We start from the raw sequence: 20,122 nt of genomic DNA, 5'->3' as shown, positions 1-20,122 counted from the left end.
CTCAACAACAACAAACATTGTTTATTGACTGGAATATTATTGATTCGAGACTAGATTGTTGTGTACAGATGAATCGACTTCTATTGTATGTCAGCTCTCAAAGAATGGAAAATGATCTTTGGTCTTTGGTGAATTACATTGTAAAAGATGTCTTCATACTGTACAAACTTGAGTCCCAATCAATTCAGCTCAAGAGGGAAAATGACAAGGACCAATATTCTGTGCATGTCCTGTGCCATTGGAGAAAGTTTCAACAGCTTGTCTGGCTGTGGTTAGTCTTGGAGAACTTGAGAGATATGTTTGTAAGGAATAGTCTAAAATATGCAGGCTACCTCACGCCTACTCTAGTGCCCCTAATAGATTCCGTTTTTTCATCAATAATGTCTCTAAAAATCCTTGAGTTTTAATAAATCTAACATTATTTCATAAAGCAGACAAATGTAAAAATATTAATGTTCAGCTCTGATAGGGTCCTTCACTAGTCAAAGCCATATTGCTTGGAGTGGAATACTTATACTCAAAACATCAACAATTATGATTAATTGTTGAGCCTCTTCTTGTCTTGTTTGTTTACTGTAAAAACAAAAACAGCTCTGTCAAGCTATATCTACATATTTGTCTCCCTTCTCACCATACGTGTATCTGAAAATATGTATACAACTGTATACACTAAAATATGATGTAGAGAAAAGTTATGAAAGTTATGAAGCCATTGTAATAATGTCTATGTACTACATGTACAGTATAATGTATGTAAATGTGTGTGTTTATATGTGTCTGTAATGTTGTTGATTCATATTGTCCATGTTTATGTGTCTTTGAATCTTACTATGTGTTCAAACTTCAACTAGGTTATCCTAGTTGTGCCCTGGCTGAAAAAAAGACTTAACACATTCCTTTCACATCTCTAGCATGCAAACTATAAGACTATAGAAAAAGATGATACCAAAAAGAAAAAGATAGGTTATGTCCTGTTTCTGTATTAGTCTCCCGGCAACAGAATCTGTTTACTGGATCCAGAAGGGTGGGAGGGGGGGGGGGGTAGTTTCTATGATGGCCTTTGATGAGACATTTATCATTGACATTGGAATAGACAGAATTATGAATGCTAAAATGCTACCAGATGCTTGGCTAGATAGTGTTCAGGGGAGGCTTGTGGAGGTAGAGATCGGAGGACGGGCTCATTGTAATGCATGAAATGGAATGGGGAATGGTATCAAATGTGTGTTTCTATCTCCACCAGTTTCCCCTGATAGTACTGTATATGCTCTATCTGATAGTACTGTATATACTCTATCTTAGGTGACAGTGATATAGTGCTACATCATTTATTTATATCATACCTAGTATCCATCTCTTTCATTTTGACTTAAATTTAGTTCAGTCGTTCACTTTTTAAATATACATAAATGAAAAAGGCCTGTAGAGAATACTTTCCAAGCATTCCCAAAATGAATACCTAATGATGTCAAACATGTTTTTATCATCCCCGTAGCTGCTTTTAGTCTGTTGCCTCAACCAGACAGCCCCTTATGTATAAAGTGATTTATTTTTGGGCACAGTTTTATCAAGGGTGGCTTAATTTAGACCCACCCAGGAAATCCAAATTAGACATGAGATATTTTAGATGATCATAAGAACCGTTGGAACAAGGGTGGACATGTTCATTATGCATTTTCACAATTTCCTCTAGTCTAGGGTGTTGAGCTGAACTTATATCTCACTCTCATCTCATACAGATTGTCACATCTCACATCATAAACCTAAAGAGAGACATCATCTACACCCTCTGGAATGGAATGAAGAATAGTATCACATTTGTATCACACAGAAATAGTATCTCACACGTTTGATACATTCCTCATTCCATTATATGCATTACAATGAGTCCATTCTCCGATTTCTACCTCCACCATCCTCCACAGTCATCTAGATACAATACCACTTAAGCTGTAAAATGGATGGATGATCCCTGTCCTTCACACTACCCAGAAAGCCAGACACCTGTGTTTGGTTAGAACCTTGGCTTAGGCTAGGCCAAAACAGGCTCTCCTAGGCCTATGGCAAATCCATAATAGACACATCACAAGGATATTGATGTTACCTTGTTAGAGTACAATCAAATAGTTTAGAAAAGGGGAGATGATATTGGTATGTAATCACTCATTTTCATATTTAACGTGAACATGAGAAGCTGCTGATGTGCTCTCTTCATTAAAATGCTTGTAGTTCAATGTTTCATCTATAGGGGGACATACAATATGCAGTGACCATGACAAGATTATTGTATATTTCTTTTTAAAATAACAAATCTATGTGGATCAATACAGATCATGTTTAAATATGTTGAGCAGTTGTAACCCTATTCTTGTAATTACAGAAATGTTTGGAATGTATGATTTTATTTGTTCCAATTTAACATTAAGGATTCATAATTATAATGCACATACTGTACATTTCTCTATGCCTTGTTGCAGCAATTTATTGAATATGATGGTTGGGTGATTCTCCTTGGAATGTGGACATGACTTGCATGTTCAAACAGGGATTCCCACAGGCGTTCTCCTGTACCTGGTTGTTAGAGTATGGTTCTTCTCACAGGAAAAACAGCCATATTTCCTCTCTCTCTCCTCAGACATTTCTCGAGGCACCACACCATGTGAACTGCCTTTGCAAAGGGCTTTTTTCATTTCATTTTCACAGAGGCAAATACATTTGGCACAATGCTTGTTCTCGTACATTTTAGGTATTTCATATTTTGGTTGCATGAGAAGTTGTTGGGGGAAAAAAGAGGACCAACCATTAAAGCTAAATGCAGGAGGCTCATTGACCTTCAGTAAGAGTGATTGCATATTAAAGATATATCCTCGGGTATTAAACAAGATGAGAGATTGAAGAACAGGGAGGGGAAAGCATTCTATTCTAAGCATACGTTCATTTAACTTTAAAAAGCTGGAAAAGACGGAAGTATATATTTTCCCCCCTCTATGTATTCTATGTGCATTCAGAACAGTGGTCTTGAGTCCAGGATTACTACAGAATTGAGAGAAAACAAACGATAAGATATAAAGGTCTGGGGGGTATTCCATCAACGTCGCTAAAGGAAAATCCAGGCTTATTTTTTACAAGTCTCGCAAGGTTTATCAAAATAATCAGAATAAGCCTGGATTTTCCTTTAGCGACGTTGATGGAATACCCCCCTGATACTGGATGACTTACTTACGTCAGTTTCTGTTGTCAGGGATACAAAACCCTTCAGGAAATCAATGAAATGGTAAATGATTTTCATTCTACAACATTCAAAGGCATAACACTCACGGGTAAATTCAAAAAATGAATTGAAAGTGTTTTACCTGACCACTTCAATGTCTGCGAATGGTCAAAAATATAATCTGGGTATGGTGATGTTTCTGAAATAAGTAAAATGCTATTGTATTGATCGTATGAGAGATACATTTTACTTCTTAAATGTAATTTTCCTAAATGCAATGATATGGGGAGATTTCAGGGGTGATCAGGGTACAGATCACAAATCATATTTTAGAATAAAACTGACAATAGACTACTCCTTTCAACTTTATCATCTGTCAGACTCGAAACATTGTTGTCTTGATATATAACTCATATTTTAATAAATGGATGGCTATTGTGTCTTTGATTACCTTATATTAGTGGAGGCTGGTGGAGGCAGAAATCGGAGGACGGGCTAGATAGATACCATTCCTTATTCTGTTCCATGCATTACAATGAGTCCGTTCTCTGATTTCTGCCTCCACCAGCCTCCCCTGCCTTATACAGTATGTAATGTTTCCGAACACCTTTCTCTACTTATTAAAACAAGTGAAATGTTTCTAAGCTCTGATTTGCCATGCTGCTGTCCTGCCGAACTGCCCTTGAGGTGTTAAGTAAAGCACTGTGCATAGAACCCCTCACCTATGTTAGCATTAGCATGCAGTCCTGAGAACATGGAAGCTGCCTGTTACTGTAGCTCCATATACAGTAGCAAGGTGATCCAGCAAATCTGCAGAGGATATAAGTGATACTAGTGGTGAGAGAGTGAATGCCAAACCTTAAATACATTCCAATCTTTTGGTATTTGCACTAAGATATTTTCAAACATTCAGTACAATGCAAAAAGGTTCTGGGATCAATCCTTTTGTCAACCTTTCTTTTTTTTCTACTGTGTGTGTGTGAGATGCATTATTCTGTACTGTTTTAAATGTGACTCTGATAAAGTTGAAAGGCATTGATGTAAAAAAAAAAGGAAATAAAAGATGTTTTATGTCAGTTTGAGGATTTAAAAAAAAAAGATGTATGGAAGTTGAGAATGTAAAATATGAGTTATTATAATATTTTTTCCTTAACTGCATGTCATATACTCTATGTTGAACTAGATCACTAGAAATGTCTCATCAATGGAAATGAATCATACTTTTGGGGAAATAAACACAAATAAAAATGGTTTATAAAAATAGTCCAATTGCAATTTGTTGAATGATTAAGTTAATCAATCTATTCCCCTTTCCAATGTGAATATGTATTTCTCATCCTAATTTACTTATATACTTTCACTCTATCATCCCCTGTTTGCTGGTTGGCTGGCTGGCATGCAGGCTTGTAGAGGTAGAGGACAGGCTCATTGTAATACATGCCTGCTTCCACCAGCCTCCCCTGCACTGTGTGAAGTGTGAACACTTAACCACTCATACAACTAAAGGTTAAGACTTAGTTAACCATTTTGGGGAAGGTGGTTTTCTCGAGTTATACCAACATAGACTGACATGAGAGACAGATTAAACGAAATTCTTTGCAGCCTGTAAAATGACCCAGTCATTGTCAACTGAAGCAGAGAGTGCACCACAGTTTATTCTCCTTACTCTCTCCCTCTTCCTAAGTATTCCCTCTGTGACTGCCCTTAGGCTAATTAAAGATGACTGTTGTATAATTAAACATTTTGCTCCTTGTGTTTCCATATTGATAAAGCTCCTCTAATGTGTTAATCATAAACATGCAGCCCCACACATGTTTACCTAGCCAGTAAACAACAACGCCCTGGGTGTTTAGGACAGGAAGTGATAAGGGCGGGGATGAAATAGACAAAGTCTTCACAAACAAACACAAAGGTCATATATAGACCCTACAAGAGCTCTAATACATAGAAATGAAAATATGTATTTCCTATTAATTATATATTTGAGGCAAAGTAGTTTGTCATATGGACAATACTTTTTTAGCAACCCAACTAGACTTATGCCCAAAATGTATTCCCACACAGTCTGTTGTTCACATCAAGTGAAGAGGACAGCTCCTGTCTGTTTGCAGGGTAAATCACCAGTTCTGAGTGTTTGAACTCATGTACTGAAATAGTAGGGTTGTAAAATACATTGAAGGGTTATATTCAAGGAAACCTGCAATAATAAGGCTTGCAATAATGCAATGTTAATAGAGAGTCTGTCCAATGGGATTCATGTAGCCCCCCAAAATGGATGCATACCCTATATTTCAAATGTGTAACATAAAAACTGTACATAATAAATTAGATACAGGCTCTACATTTCATTTTTACCATCTTGTTAATCCTAAAGAAACATATACAGGGTCCAGGTTTAGTGTCTCTGTTGTGTACAGCAACCAGAAGAGTATGCCTCCTTGTGTATAGAAGAGTAGGCCTCCTTGTGTATAGAAGAGTAGGCCTCCTTGTGTATAGAAGAGTAGGCTTCCTTGTGTGTAGAAGAGTAGGCTTCCTTGTGTATAGAAGAGTAGGCTTCCTTGTGTATAGAAGAGTAGGCTTCCTTGTGTATAGAAGAGTAGGCCTCCTTGTGTGTAGAAGAGTAGGCTTCCTTGTGTATAGAAGAGTAGGCCTCCTTGTGTATAGAAGAGTAGGCCTCCTTGTGTATAGATGAGTAGGCCTCCTTGTGTATAGAAGAGTAGGCCTCCTTGTGTGTAGAAGAGTAGGCCTCCTTGTGTATAGAAGAGTAGGCTTCCTTGTGTATAGAAGAGTAGGCTTCCTTGTGTATAGAAGAGTAGGCCTCCTTGTGTATAGAAGAGTAGGCCTCCTTGTGTGTAGAAGAGTAGGCCTCCTTGTGTATAGAAGAGTAGGCTTCCTTGTGTGTAGAAGAGTAGGCCTCCTTGTGTATAGAAGAGTAGGCCTCCTTGTGTATAGAAGAGTAGGCTTCCTTGTGTATAGAAGAGTAGGCCTCCTTGTGTATATAAGAGTAGGCCTCCTTGTGTATAGAAGAGTAGGCCTCCTTGTGTATAGAAGAGTAGGCTTCCTTGTGTATAGAAGAGTATACCTCCTTGTGTGTAGAAGAGTAGGCCTCCTTGTGTATAGATGAGTAGGCTTCCTTGTGTATAGAAGAGTAGGCCTCCTTGTGTGTAGAAGAGTAGGCCTCCTTGTGTATAGAAGAGTAGGCTTCCTTGTGTATAGAAGAGTAGGCTTCCTTGTGTATAGAAGAGTAGGCTTCCTTGTGTATAGAAGAGTAGGCCTCCTTGTGTATAGAAGAGTAGGCCTCCTTGTGTGTAGAAGAGTAGGCTTCCTTGTGTATAGAAGAGTAGGCTTCCTTGTGTATAGAAGAGTAGGCTTCCTTGTGTATAGAAGAGTAGGCCTCCTTGTGTATAGAAGAGTAGGCCTCCTTGTGTGTAGAAGAGTAGGCTTCCTTGTGTATAGAAGAGTAGGCTTCCTTGTGTATAGATGAGTAGGCCTCCTTGTGTATAGAAGAGTAGGCCTCCTTGTGTATAGAAGAGTAGGCTTCCTTGTGTATAGAAGAGTAGGCCTCCTTGTGTATAGAAGAGTAGGCCTCCTTGTGTATAGAAGAGTAGGCCTCCTTGTGTATAGAAGAGTAGGCCTCCTTGTGTATAGAAGAGTAGGCTTCCTTGTGTATAGATGAGTAGGCTTCCTTGTGTATAGAAGAGTATGCCTCCTTGTGTATAGAAGAGTAGGCTTCCTTGTGTATAGAAGAGTAGGCTTCCTTGTGTATAGATGAGTATGCCTCCTTGTGTATAGATGAGTATGCCTCCTTGTGTATAGAAGAGTAGGCTTCCTTGTGTATAGAAGAGTAGGCTTCCTTGTGTATAGAAGAGTAGGCCTCCTTGTGTATAGAAGAGTAGGCCTCCTTGTGTATAGCGTCAAATGATGGACACTTGAAAGTGGCTTAACACATTTCTGTCTCATAAGAAAAGTGGCGGTCGACCACAAGGCATTTGCATAGGGATTGTGTTGGACGTTTATTTTCTCCGACTAATTCTAAGCAAACACCATTGGCAGTGTAGGTTGCATAATTGTTTGTTTGTAATTGCCTCCCCCAGATCCTCTTGCCTTCCATACTGTACAGTACAGTGCATCCCCTACTCATATGCTATACAGTAGGTACGGGCTGTGTGTTGGTTTTATGTATCTGGTGTTGATATCACGGTAACATTTTGTTTTAGTGAACACATTCTGTATTAGGCACTTATTTGTAGCTTACAAGTGTTTGCTTTCTAGCTCTCCCCTCAAGACACCCCCACACACACCCACACAACAACGTCATTCGGGGCAATGTTGGCCTTGAAGTGAGAGAGGCAAGGCACTAACACTGAAATCACCTGAAATCACATCTAACTGGCCAGCTAATACATGACTTACAGCATGAGAATAAGAAAACACTGAATAAATAAATGGCTAGTAATACTCCAACAATTGCCCAATAAGCTACAAAGGAGTGCCTTATATAAAGAGTTACCAATATAACCAATGAACATGAGGATCAGCTCTGGAAAATCTGACTCTAGAGGAAAAGTGGGTTACACTTTAATAAATTTCATTAATTTGGTAAATATAATGTACAGTATATAAATTGCTGAAATAGTGATAGTAGCCTGCGTAAACTAGGTACAAATATCTTTAAAATGCTTTATTCTAAAGACTTACTGAGAAGGTCTCTCAGCAGTGGTTGCTCCCTCCTCCTCTCCCCATCCTGCTGAGCCAGTGGTGTGAGTAGAACACGCCCGTGACTCACAGCGCTGCTGCTAGGTTATCACATCTGAACCAGCCATCCTCCCTCCTACAGCGGTGGATCCGTCTTTCCCTCATTGCATTATCTGTTTTGGGTCGCTCCCAAAGAAAATGGCTAATTACACTTATATCCTTTCCCTTGTGCGATCACATGATTTAGATCAAATATTTCAGTCTTTTTGTGTAGACTTTATGGAAACTGTCCTACATTCAAGATGCCATATGGACAGTGATGAGAAATACATAGTATTCATGTTCAGATGTATTAGAGGCAAAGCATCTTTCATTTCCACCATGTTGACATGCTGCAGTGGTTGTGGCAGGTGAACGAGGGATGCAGTCTCCTCAAATCAACAGGGAGTCTATCCAGGTAGAGGCAGGGCTAAATGGATCACCAGTATTAATGAATTGCACGTCAAAAGTGTTTTGTCTCAAAATCAAGTACAGCAGGAGAATGAAAAACAAGGACAACAAGCAGAAGCAGATGTTACCAACATTGTCGCTGGTTGGATCAAGAATTAATACAAAATACAAATAAGGACTATTTCAGACATGTCAAGAAGTCACTATCAAACAATAAATAATATGTTTATAAATTCGTATGGTTCTTGTTTTTATATGCATTATCATATCTTCAGTGTGTTGTTCCTATCTAAAGTGTGTTTCCTCATCCTGTCTATCCTTGATATTGCTCAAAATGTGAATTGTGAGCAAAGGTCGTCCCTCCTCATGTGAGTTCCACTAGTCAGGAATCTTCCACATTTGCTCATCATTCAGCCTGTGATCCCATTCCTTTCCCTTACTGTGACAGTATCATGCATTGCTTTACATTTCCAACTTGAGTCTCATGTTTTTCTCTGTCATGAACCAGCAGAATGTGCACATAGGAGTAATGTCAGTGCGCATCCAACTGCTGTAAAAGTTGTATTTAAAACTTCATTATACAATTGCAACTCCTACTCCTACTGTATGTAAAAAGTACTCGATAAGACAAAATACTGGAAGCAAATGAAAGCAAAAAATTGGCCCTGGCCCTAGCCTTGGCCTCTGGCCATGTTCTGCACAATAGGCCCACACTTGAGATCTTGAAGATATTCAGCCATTCAAGCACACTGATGTTGACTATAGTGCCAAGCTATGCTTGTTGATGATACAATTTTTCTATTTAACTCCTCCAAGAGTGGCTGAATAATCTTCCCCAAATTGAGTTTACTAATTGATTCATCCTTGCAGACATGCATAGAGATGGACTCCAAGGTAGCAAAAGCCTCTGGTGCTCCCATGCAGTACAGATATACAGTACCCTACTACAGCCACTGACACTGAGATATCAATACCAATAAGTGGTCCAAATGCCTGAGATCAGTTGAAAATCCAGCATGCCAAGGGAGGCTGGTGGAGGTAGATATCGAAGGATGGGCTCATTATAATGCATGGACTGGAATAGGGAATGGTATCAAACACACCCATCCTCGATCCTCGATGTCTACCCCCACCAGCCTCTCCTGCAGCTCACACATCATCCATTACAGCAAAAATGGCATCTAGACCAACTAAAACACTACTATACTCTCACATAGATGAAATCCTTTATTGTAATACAATAAAGATCTATGACACTTATATGGTTTTATACATCTGAATATCTACTAGCAATGATTTAAAAACCTGAGTGGTGTGGTTATCTGAGTCTCGATGGCACAGAAAGTTCAACCAAAAAGACACCATTGTGTCCCAGCATGGGGAATGCCTGCTGCTATGTATTGATTTACTTTTACAAATCTATCACAGTGAATTCATTTAAATGTATACAATGCACATCAAAATTAATATGATCTATTTCACCTCAAAAGCCTATTTAGAATTTCGGTTGGTAGTTATGTTTGTATACACATCACATTACTGGGATTTCAATCCTGTGATGATGGCAAAATCTTTACTTTGAAATGACCTTGGGATGCACGGCCATGAGGGTGACATTCAGATTGAGTGAGCCGTCAGGGTTTCTAACCCACACCCAACCTTCATTATTGATAAGAATATGCCAACAGTAGGTATGATTGTGTGTTTCCAGCTAAATGATTCAGCAATATTGCTTCGGATGAGGTAACTGCACTTCTAACTAATTGCTATCCAGATGCTGTCTTTCAGATGACATCATTTCACATTTGGGACCTTTTGTAAAAGTTATGCTGTGATTCACAAGGAGTTCAAGGAGAACACGTGTACTGTATTGGAAAATTGCTTCGAGTAATACATCATGTGGGGAAACATATTCATTAATCACACAGACTCATTAATAATCTAGTTCCTGATTATTGATTACTTCCTGTCCTATGTCCCTGAGTGATGATCTGGTGCAAAAAATTACATAACTTTAAATAGTAGCATTGACTATCCTCCAAGTCCATGAGGGAGTGGGTGTATATAGGGAAATACTGTATAATTACTATTACTAAGGCAGAGGTAGAACATGGTGAGAGGGCTAGAAGCCAATAATTTATGCAGATAGTTCACAGCTGTTATCTCTCTATGGCAACCTGCTAGGTTTTGTCCAAAAGAGCAACAAAGCCGTTTGACGTGGATGTAAGAGAGCATGCCGGGGAATCAAAGGTGCTCATGACTGAGACTCGAAAAATCCATGAAAGAGCCTCCTGCTCCTGCCAATGCAATGCTGCAATTATCTAGAAAGGCAGAAGTGGCCTTTTACTGGTCCAGAAACTAATTCCTTTTGACTGCAACAAATGGATGATCTGTTTACCCACCTCAGCCCGCTTGTTGCATGTGCACGTGTGCACACACAAGCATACACAGTACACACACACACACACACACACACACACACACACACACACACACACACACACACACACACACACACACACACACACACACACACACACACACATTTTAACCATTTATTTATGTCCACATAGAAAAAAGACATACAGGGACACAAATACTAACGTTGCAGTTACTACACAATCACAATTCATGGACCAGCGGCTGTAAATTACATGGAATCCCAACCCGGGTCCGCCAGTGATTTTCGCCGTTCACACATGAGCTCAATGTCGGAAGATTGCCACGTTGCGTCTTTTCACACGTCCCGGGCTTGCAAGAGCTACTTGAATCACGCATTCACCTGAATGCAGAACTGGAACGTAGTAGACGCGAAATCGAACGAGACAGGTGCGTGAGACTGCCATATACATAATATGTTACGGTACATGAGGGAAAACGGTTTATGTCGGCATTTCCCCGGACATGCCATCATAAACCAAGTCGGTGGTTTATGCTGGCACTACACTGCACCTACACTGCATGTAGGGTAGACATAATGTTTTAGTTGATGTAATATAGTCTGCTTTAGTCGTAGGCTATTTAGTTAAATACAGTGTGAAGCAAATCCCGTCCGTGCCGCTGGCGCTGTCCATGGCGCTAAAAGTACAAATGTATTTCCCACATGAACCATCCTAACGGTTTATGCCGGCATTTCCTGGGACATGCCAGCATAAACCGTCGACTTGGTACATGCTGGAAATGCCAAGTTTCTGTTCACACCTAAGACTTCCCTGTAAATTCTGTGAAATCATACATGGTCCCGACCAGGGAAAATGCCTGATCGTATTTCCCTGGTCAGTCGCGTTAGTCAAATGTAAGTCGCTTTGGATAAAGGTGTCTGCTAAATGCCTAAAATGTAAGACAGTGTTGATCAGTAAACAGTTATTCAATATCTGTGGGACATTGGTAGAGCAGGTGAATAGATATATTACTGTTCATACAAAAATACTCAGATGTGAGACATATTTCAAATAGATATATTTAATTTCTTGTTGGATACATTTATCTGACATTGACCCTCTCCACAGAAGCGACCAGCCCAGTACATCTAAATTGTAATTACTATGATTGATTATGGCTGAAATGTCAGTACAATAGGCCATACAATCCATAAAGTATAAGTCTTTCTTTCAAGAACAAATGACCACTAGGCCTGTACCTGTAGCATTAAAATGATTCCACACAGTACAATCTGTCTAGCGTATGGAAGGAACATACTGTCGATTTCAACCCTTTGTTTTTTTTGGAACACCCAACGGATGTGGGTTGAACCAAATTAATTGAAATAAAGGAGTAATCAAGGGGTGCCTGTACATCCCTGCTAAGAGTAGGAAGCTGCAAAGTGGCACATCCTGAAGCCTGCTGCTCAGAACCACCAGAGAGGGGAGAGGCCAGCTGCCACCGCCCCAGTCTGAAGCCTCTGAATATGGGCACAGAGACTGCTCGTGCTGGGCGAGTCTGTCGCAGCTGAGGAAGATGAACGAGGCCACTATGTCTAATCTCAGTCACGGGGGTGATTCCCCAGGGGCATCTGACTGGTCCCCAATTTCAAGCAGATCGTTGTTGTTGGTTTTTTCCGTCTCCATGGCCGCTCACCTTCTTTATTAGACACGGTTCCATCCTGCAACTGTTGACATCATTGTGTTCTAAGAACAGTCTGTGCTCCATCTCTCCCAAAACAAGCAGTTCTTCCTCCTCCTACAGCTATGGCACCATGCCATGGTAACAGTGCTTTTGTCTTATACCCCCACACACAATCTCCTATCAGGTTACTATGTAACAACTTTGAAGCTACAGGTTTACATGAAGCACTCTGCATTATCTCTGCAATTAATCTGTCACGACTGCAATTACAACTGCAATATACAGTAAGTGCTGAATAAATACTGCAATAGATATTGTAAGAATAATAGGTTGCATTGTATCTCATTCTCTCCCACTTCATCTCATACAGCTGTCAGTGTCGGGTAGATCTTTTCAGTAGTATCGTCATATTAAAATGGGATTAATTTCTTCCATCCCTCCATCTCAGTGTGCATTAAGTGGTGCATCTAGTTACACACGTCTCTGTGCCATAACTACAACAACCCAAACAATGGCTCTCTAGAACCACTCGGCAGTACAAATACATGCTCACAGCGACATGCTCTTGTTTTGATTTTATTGTCTTTTTAGTTTTTTATTCTGCTGTTTTGTAAGTCATATTTGTATTGTAAACGGGGCACACCTGCAAAAGAGACCTTATTCCATCAAGGTCACTAAAGGAAAATCCAGGCTTATTGTGACGAAATAATTATAAATAATTTTATAATTCTTGATTTGTCAAAATAAGCCTGGATTGTCCTTTAGTGACATTGATGTAATACCCCCCTGGTCTTAGTGTCTCTATGGATAAATTAAAAGTTAATTTAAAAAAAGACATGCTATATAGAACAATTGTTAATGGGATGCATTCATACATAACACATACAGGTTAAGAAGAAAGTTCTTTTAATATCAAAAACCAATGTACAGTTCACAAAATATAATACAGTGTGTTCAGTTACAAGTATTAACCAGGGAATGTGGCACACTGGGAAACAACAAATACAACCATTTCACAATTGTGAGGCTACACCCCCTGGTGGTGGTGAAGGGAAATGGTCTTGTCTCCATTATCCATACCTCACTATGAGGAGCCAATGCCATGTTTATTTCAGTCCTTAAACATACTACATCATCAAGTCTGACAAATCTGGACTTTCCTTTGCAGAGTGACTGTAGCATTTACACATTCTGCAGCTAAGTCCTCACTCTTTTCTCTAGCAAAAACAGAAGAGTGAGACATTTGACAAACTATTGATGCGTACATATGTACTGACAACAAACCCATCTCCACTAGGTAAATCACATAAAGATCAAGGACAGTGTAACCAACTATCAGAACAAGGATAACAGTATTGTTCTGAAATTCCGAAAAAGACCAATCATCATATACAAATCCATGTACAGCGTTGACATGCTTGGAGATCCCTCTCAGGAGTCATTGGGCAAGCCGAACAGTTTGACCGTCCCTGCCTCTCGATTGCTGTCGTACTTCCCGTCTTTGTCGTCGCACGCGTACGCCAGCAGTGGTCTTTTAGGATGCCAGGCAACTGTGAATGTCGGCGACTCGCACTGGACTTCCCACAGTTTCTCTCCTGAAAAAGACACAATGAGAAAGAAGACAATGAGACAGGAAAACCGGGAAAGTATTAGATCTGACCATGGGCGTCGGAGCCATTGTGAGTGGGTGGGACAAGTCCCATCCACTTTTAACGTCCATTAATATTGGGCCCACCCACTTTACCGTTGGGAAACAATGGCATTTTCAGTGCGCTGTCGGTCAAATCCATTCCGCTTGCTCTTTCAGAGAATTGCCAAATAAATTAAACTCCATACCACATTAACGCAGGGAAGGCTAGCTAGTAACGTCAATAACGAGTGTTTGCAGCTCTGATTGTGCTACTGTATGGTTATTCTCACTGACTAGCTAACTAATGGTGTGTGTGTGTGTGTGTGTGTGTGTGTGTGTGTGTGTACGTGTTCGTGTAGCCAGCCATCATGGCAGAAAAAATAAAAGTGGACATCAGAGCATTTTTTTGTGCACCGAAACGCAAAGTAAGAACGCTATGGCCTATTACCTAAAAGAATAGTCAAGAATTGTTTGGGGTTTTTTCCACAAGAAATAAGCGAAATATGCTAATATGGAACTGTTGATTAGGCAGCAGAGCAGGCCAGAGCAACAAGTGACACACAGACGGCAGAGCTGCAGACTAGTCAGGGACAGACAGGGAGAGACAGGGAGTCTCAGGTAAATTGAATGGTTTGAATTTCAGTTTTTGTAACATTATGAAAGGTTCTCAGCTCTCAAATTAAACTGATTTGATTAAGGCAGTGGTTCCCAAACTGGGGAACGTGGAGGTACTACAACATCTGATGTAAAGTGGCAAATAAAAGTGTCTATTTGGAGTGCTGTCCTAGTCTTCATTCACTGAAAGTAGAGAGAAAGGAATTTATGAAATTAAGAGGTAAAGAAGGAACAAGTGAAGTAAGCAAGAAAACAAAGAGATCCAGGGGACTAGAGAGAAGAAAACAATGAAGTAGCACCAAGGCAGAGAGAGGAACCATTGCTGTAAGCTTTTAGTGTTTATTATCTTCAAATGTTGTTGTTACTGCAGTGCCACCATTACATTATTGTGTTGGATTTGAAGTAAAGGTATTTGTATTTGCATGCAAGCATAACGATCCTCTGAATTAGTCATTGTATCAATTTCTGTACTTTTAGCTTTTTAATATTTTCAAATATGTGATCTGACTGGGGCCAACCTCTTGAGTGAAATTACAAAATGTACCGTATTTTCCGGACTATAAGTCGCTCCGGAGTATAAGTCGCATCAGCCAAAAAATGCGTCATTAAGAGGAAAAAAACATATATAAGTCGCACTGGACTATAAGTCGCATTTATTTAGAAATATATTTCACAAAATCCAAGACCAAGAACAGACATTTAATCTGGAAAGGCAAGTTTATTCAACTACACAATAGCACACAGAACAACAGGCTGAATAGAAGTCTGGTATGTTAACGTAGCACATTAACAGTTATTCAGCAACACAATAGCATAAAGAACATACCTGGGAGGCTGAATAGGCTAAATGAACATAACAAGCCAGCGAGTCCAACAAGCAAGTTACCAGTAAGCAAGTTCACCAAGCTACCGTTTGCTTAGCGTCAACAAGCTAATGTTTTAGATAGCTTCTTCAGGGGAATAGGAGCAGCATATAGTTGTCACAAGCCCAGAGCGGCCCAGAGCGCCCTCTGTCGGCTGTAGACGGTAATGTTTTAGATCACTTCTTCAGGGGAATAGGAGCAGCATATAGTTGTCACAAGCCCAGAGCGGCCCAGAGCGCCCTCTGTCGGCTGTAGACGGTAATGTTTACTCCTTGGTTCATGTCAGTCAGTATGAAATGATATATATATTGATATATAAGTCGCACCTGACTATAAGTCGCAGGACCAGCCAAACTATGAAAAAAAGCGCGACTTATAGTCCGGAAAATACGGTACCTATATTTCCTCTCTTGCTGTAGCCAGCTAAAAGTATCAAACCACATGTTAAAATGCACCAGAATGCAGGAAATGGCATCTACTCGACCAACATTTTCTGGGGGAGGACCCCCGTACCCCCCTTTGAGTTGTCCCACCCACATCTTTTGGGCTTCCGACACCCATGGATCTGACTACTGTGGGCTCACATTTTATGTATTCAACTAACCTGTTTCAACCTCTGCTATGTCTATGAAGTGATCCTCAGAGGCTGATGCCAGCATTTTCCCATCATGGCTGAAACTCAATGTCCTCACCGGCCAGTCCAACCTGAAACATTTTCAAATGATAAATCAGATTCAAGTAGGAATAGGTTAGCTGCTAATGAGAGAATGTGAAGTAGAACAGCCTAAACCAAATATTTGTTAGGGATAGAAATCTGTCTCTTTTCTAAATCAAGACTTGTTTTACAACGGCCTCTCATTCACCCATTCACACACACCAAGCTGCCAGCTGCCATGCAAGGCGCTGGCCCGCTCACTGGGAGCAATTTTGGGGTTCAGTGTCTTGCCCAAGGACACTTCGACATGTGGCCAGCCGGGGCTCGAACCGCTGATCTGCCAACCGTGTGATCATTAGACGGCGACTCTACCTCCTGCGCCACAGCCGCCCCCCTAAATCAAGACTTGCCTGGAGAAACAGCGAACACAGACCAGCTCTTCAACATTCCACAGACTGACCAGGGCATCTGCACTCCCTGTGGCAAAGTACTTCCCTGTGGGGTCAAACTTGATGCAGATGCAGTTGGAGGGATGGGCATTGATCGCCTGAATAGGCTTCAGTTCAGGATAGCTGAAAATGTCAAGTTAAACAGGGGAACTATTACACACTACATAGTGTCATTAAATACTAAGTCATAAGCTTTCTCGTGTACAACATCAACTTCCAGCAAATAGCTTGTTTGGATAGGACTGGAAAACTCATAACTAATAGTTTTACCTTAAAATGTTAATGCATCCGTTGCCGTTGGTCAGGAAGAACATGTCGTTGGTGTTGTTCCACGAGATCTCATTGACCTCAAACTTGAACTGCTCCTCAGCTCGAGAACGATTGGTTTTGCAATCAATGAAGGTGACCACGTCATCCTTGTTCCCAACTGCTATCGTTTGACCATCTGGACTCCAGCAAATATTTATGTTTTCCCCTACAGAAACAGAACAAATGAACAACAAAGATTTTGAGCAGTTCAAATCAGGTGTCTCAACACAGCAGTATGACGTCTATTCCAAAAAGACTCGGGACAAATTATTACCTTTAGTATTGACAGTGGCAATGCACTTGGTTGTTCGAACGTCCCATATGCGAATGGTCTTGTCCCCAGATGCAGTGACAAAGAGATCCGGGTTGGTTGGGTGCCAACAGAGCTGGTCAACACTGTCTCCATGACCTCTGTAGTTGTTCTCCTTTACCTGTATTATGAAGTGTTACAGTGTGAGCTGAGCTAGCCACATGACAGTCAGAGCTCTGTATAATCTCATGTTTATGAATGAATGAATGAATGAATGAATGGTCTTTATTGTCATTGCTATAGTACAGGTACCAAACAACGAAATTTGGGAGGGGTGGCTCCCCTGGTGCTAGGAAAGAAAAAAAAACGAAAAAAACAAGAAGGGAAAGGAGCTGGTTTACATAAATAAAGGCTATGTACACTATCCACTATACTATACTGTACAGATAAGACGACTAGGGTTGTCATATTGCACATAGTGTTATTGCACATTCATTTAAATTTATCAATCGACCAGACAACAGATGAATACTTTAGCTGGTTGTAAGAAAACACATGGACCCTAGGGTTAGGGTTAACCTAACCCTAACCCTATCCCTCATGCATGGCATGATACTAGCTCTAACTTGCCAAAATGGTTTACTCTATGATCAAGCCAAAGCCTTGGACTGGAAGTAGTTAGTTAGCTGTGACATTGTCAGTGAGGTGAGAGGAAAATTGGCCACTTGTATTAGCAGTTTACAATTTTATCCAGATTATTGTTAGCTACCTACAGCTATTGCATGCAAGAGCTTCCATATAGCCTAGTGTCCGTTTGGTTTGCTTGGCTAGCCCCCAGCAGACATGCATGCATTCATCAACGCAGGCTAACGTTAGCTTGCTAAATAGCTAGCGACTTACCAAACGGTCTTTTTCCAAGAGAAATACACTTGCAGTTTTATCAAAAGACCCCGACGCCAACCTCCTGCCGTCGCAACTCCATGCAACAGAATGAACCTTTGCGCTGTGTGCCGGGAACTCCCGACTTTTGTTGTTATTTCTGAAGCTTTCTTGCATCTCTTGATAATACTTCGACGCCATGATGACCAGACTGTACCAACTAATATGACGTAGGGGGGTGTAGTAGGTGGTAACTGGTGTTGGACTTATGGGTAATTCATGCATCGTTTCTGCATAAATATATAATGCATACCGATAGTTTTTCCATATAATCGTTTTACAGAAGCAATTCTCAAATAAATTAATCTATAAATTAATCTTTAAAGTCTTGATAAAGACATGGCTATGACATCCAAATGGTCCTGTCCATCTAAATACAATATAACTTTATTGATGCTAAACTGTAGACCAGCGATTCCCAACCTATGTGCCGCGGCCCTCTGGTGGTCCGTGAGAGTACTGCAAGTGGGCAGCCAAATCATGGGCGAAATATTTTTTTATAATATATATATTTAATTTTTTACAAAAACGTTTTAATACAAAAAAAATACATCCATGGTACTGTATTTTTTTCTTTAAAACCTTCAAAAATGCATAATCAGTGTGCTACTACTAGACCTGCTGTATGTATGATGATGCATATGAAATATCCAATAAGAATAAGAGAATAATGATGAGACACAAAAAGATGTATACGTCTGTAAAATGCCTGTGTGGGCTGCGAATACTTTAGAGATTTTTAAGTGGGCCTTCAGTCCAAAAAGGTTGGGAACCACTGCTGTAGACTTTTAAAGATGTTAGGCATTATTTCTCAAGTGTTGTTTTGTAACTGAAAAGTTTGTTCTATTTCCAATGTTTTACTTGTTCAATAGAGCAGGAAGGAAAAACAGCGTTCATTCTCTAAGGGTGTTTTCGTGTAATTCAGTAATAATCTTGTATAATCGTAATGACATATTTGGGAAATATAGAGATATGAATAATAATGCAAAACTAATGTTGAATTGTAATTTTATTTCATACAAGTGATGCTGAATGAACATCAATGTTAATGTTTAAAAAAACTGTAACACTCAATTTTTAGATCCCAAACACACACAATAACAAGATTCACACAAACTCAGTCAAATCTTTTAAATTGTGATCAGCTGCTTGCCCAATAAATCAACATGTAACAATGTGACAACTGGCCGACAACTCTGTAACTCATTGCAACATCTGGAAACAGAAAATTGGATTTCATTTTTGATGAAAGGAGGCTTCATATAAAGTACTAACAATGGAGTTTGCTCTTTGTGGTTTCTGTGTTTTAAGAAAGATCTACAAAGTGAATGAAAGTATGTCTTAAATGTGTTTATGTACTATAATGTAGTTGCTATATCACTTTGCATATGTATTCCTCAAATCATTCAGTTGTTTTGGTGTTAGGTCTCTGGAAAGCATTATTACTAACCATACCCAGGAATGCACGTTGAATGAAATCAGCTTTTAGTAAAGAAACAATGAGAGTATCCAAGCAAATATGAACAAAACGCAGGATGCAGCGTGAACCGTTATGGGAATGTAGGTGGACGACATTTACAGATGTTGTGTCATTCTTTGAAAGTGACAATGTCTCATGTTTTTTCCCATTAAATACAATTTAAGGATAGATAGTCAAGAGGCAAGTGTGTCTATTACGAGGTAGACTGGGTAGGCTACACAAGCACCTAATTCCTCAAGGATGTTTTCAGTGTTAACACGTGCATGGCTTTTATATGTATCCCTACGCTGTGGTAGCATTACACACTGAAGATATAGTCCTCAAACTGAAACACGGAGCCCCAGTTGAAACATCATAAGTGCCTTAATGTGCAATTCTGTATTATATTTGCTTATGATGACCCTGCTTGTAAACATTGCTCTTTATAGATGTTTAAGGTGGTGTTTTCGCAGGTTTTTATTCTGCGTAATTAAGCTGTAACATTACCGAAAATGTGAAGTTATTAATTTCT

General features: G+C 39.9%; 1 protein-coding gene across 1 annotated transcript; it reads right to left on the bottom strand.

Annotated features, from left to right (window-relative positions):
• Window positions 1-13,310: 13,310 nt before the first annotated feature.
• Window positions 13,311-18,272, bottom strand: thoc3 (THO complex 3; the record flags this gene model as incomplete). The annotated part of the gene is made up of 6 exons (XM_080526862.1): window positions 13,311-14,016; window positions 16,134-16,234; window positions 16,595-16,756; window positions 16,904-17,108; window positions 17,217-17,373; window positions 18,093-18,272. 6 exons carry the CDS (start codon window positions 18,270-18,272, stop codon window positions 13,853-13,855), a joined length of 969 nt encoding a protein of 322 aa, XP_080382988.1. The 3' UTR covers window positions 13,311-13,852.
• Window positions 18,273-20,122: the final 1,850 nt, after the last annotated feature.

Source organism: Nansenia antarctica (assembly GCF_963989245.1).
Source record: "Nansenia antarctica genome assembly, chromosome: 3".
Classification (NCBI taxonomy): domain Eukaryota; kingdom Metazoa; phylum Chordata; class Actinopteri; order Argentiniformes; family Microstomatidae; genus Nansenia; species Nansenia antarctica.
This window is presented reverse-complemented; position numbering and strand designations above follow the sequence as displayed.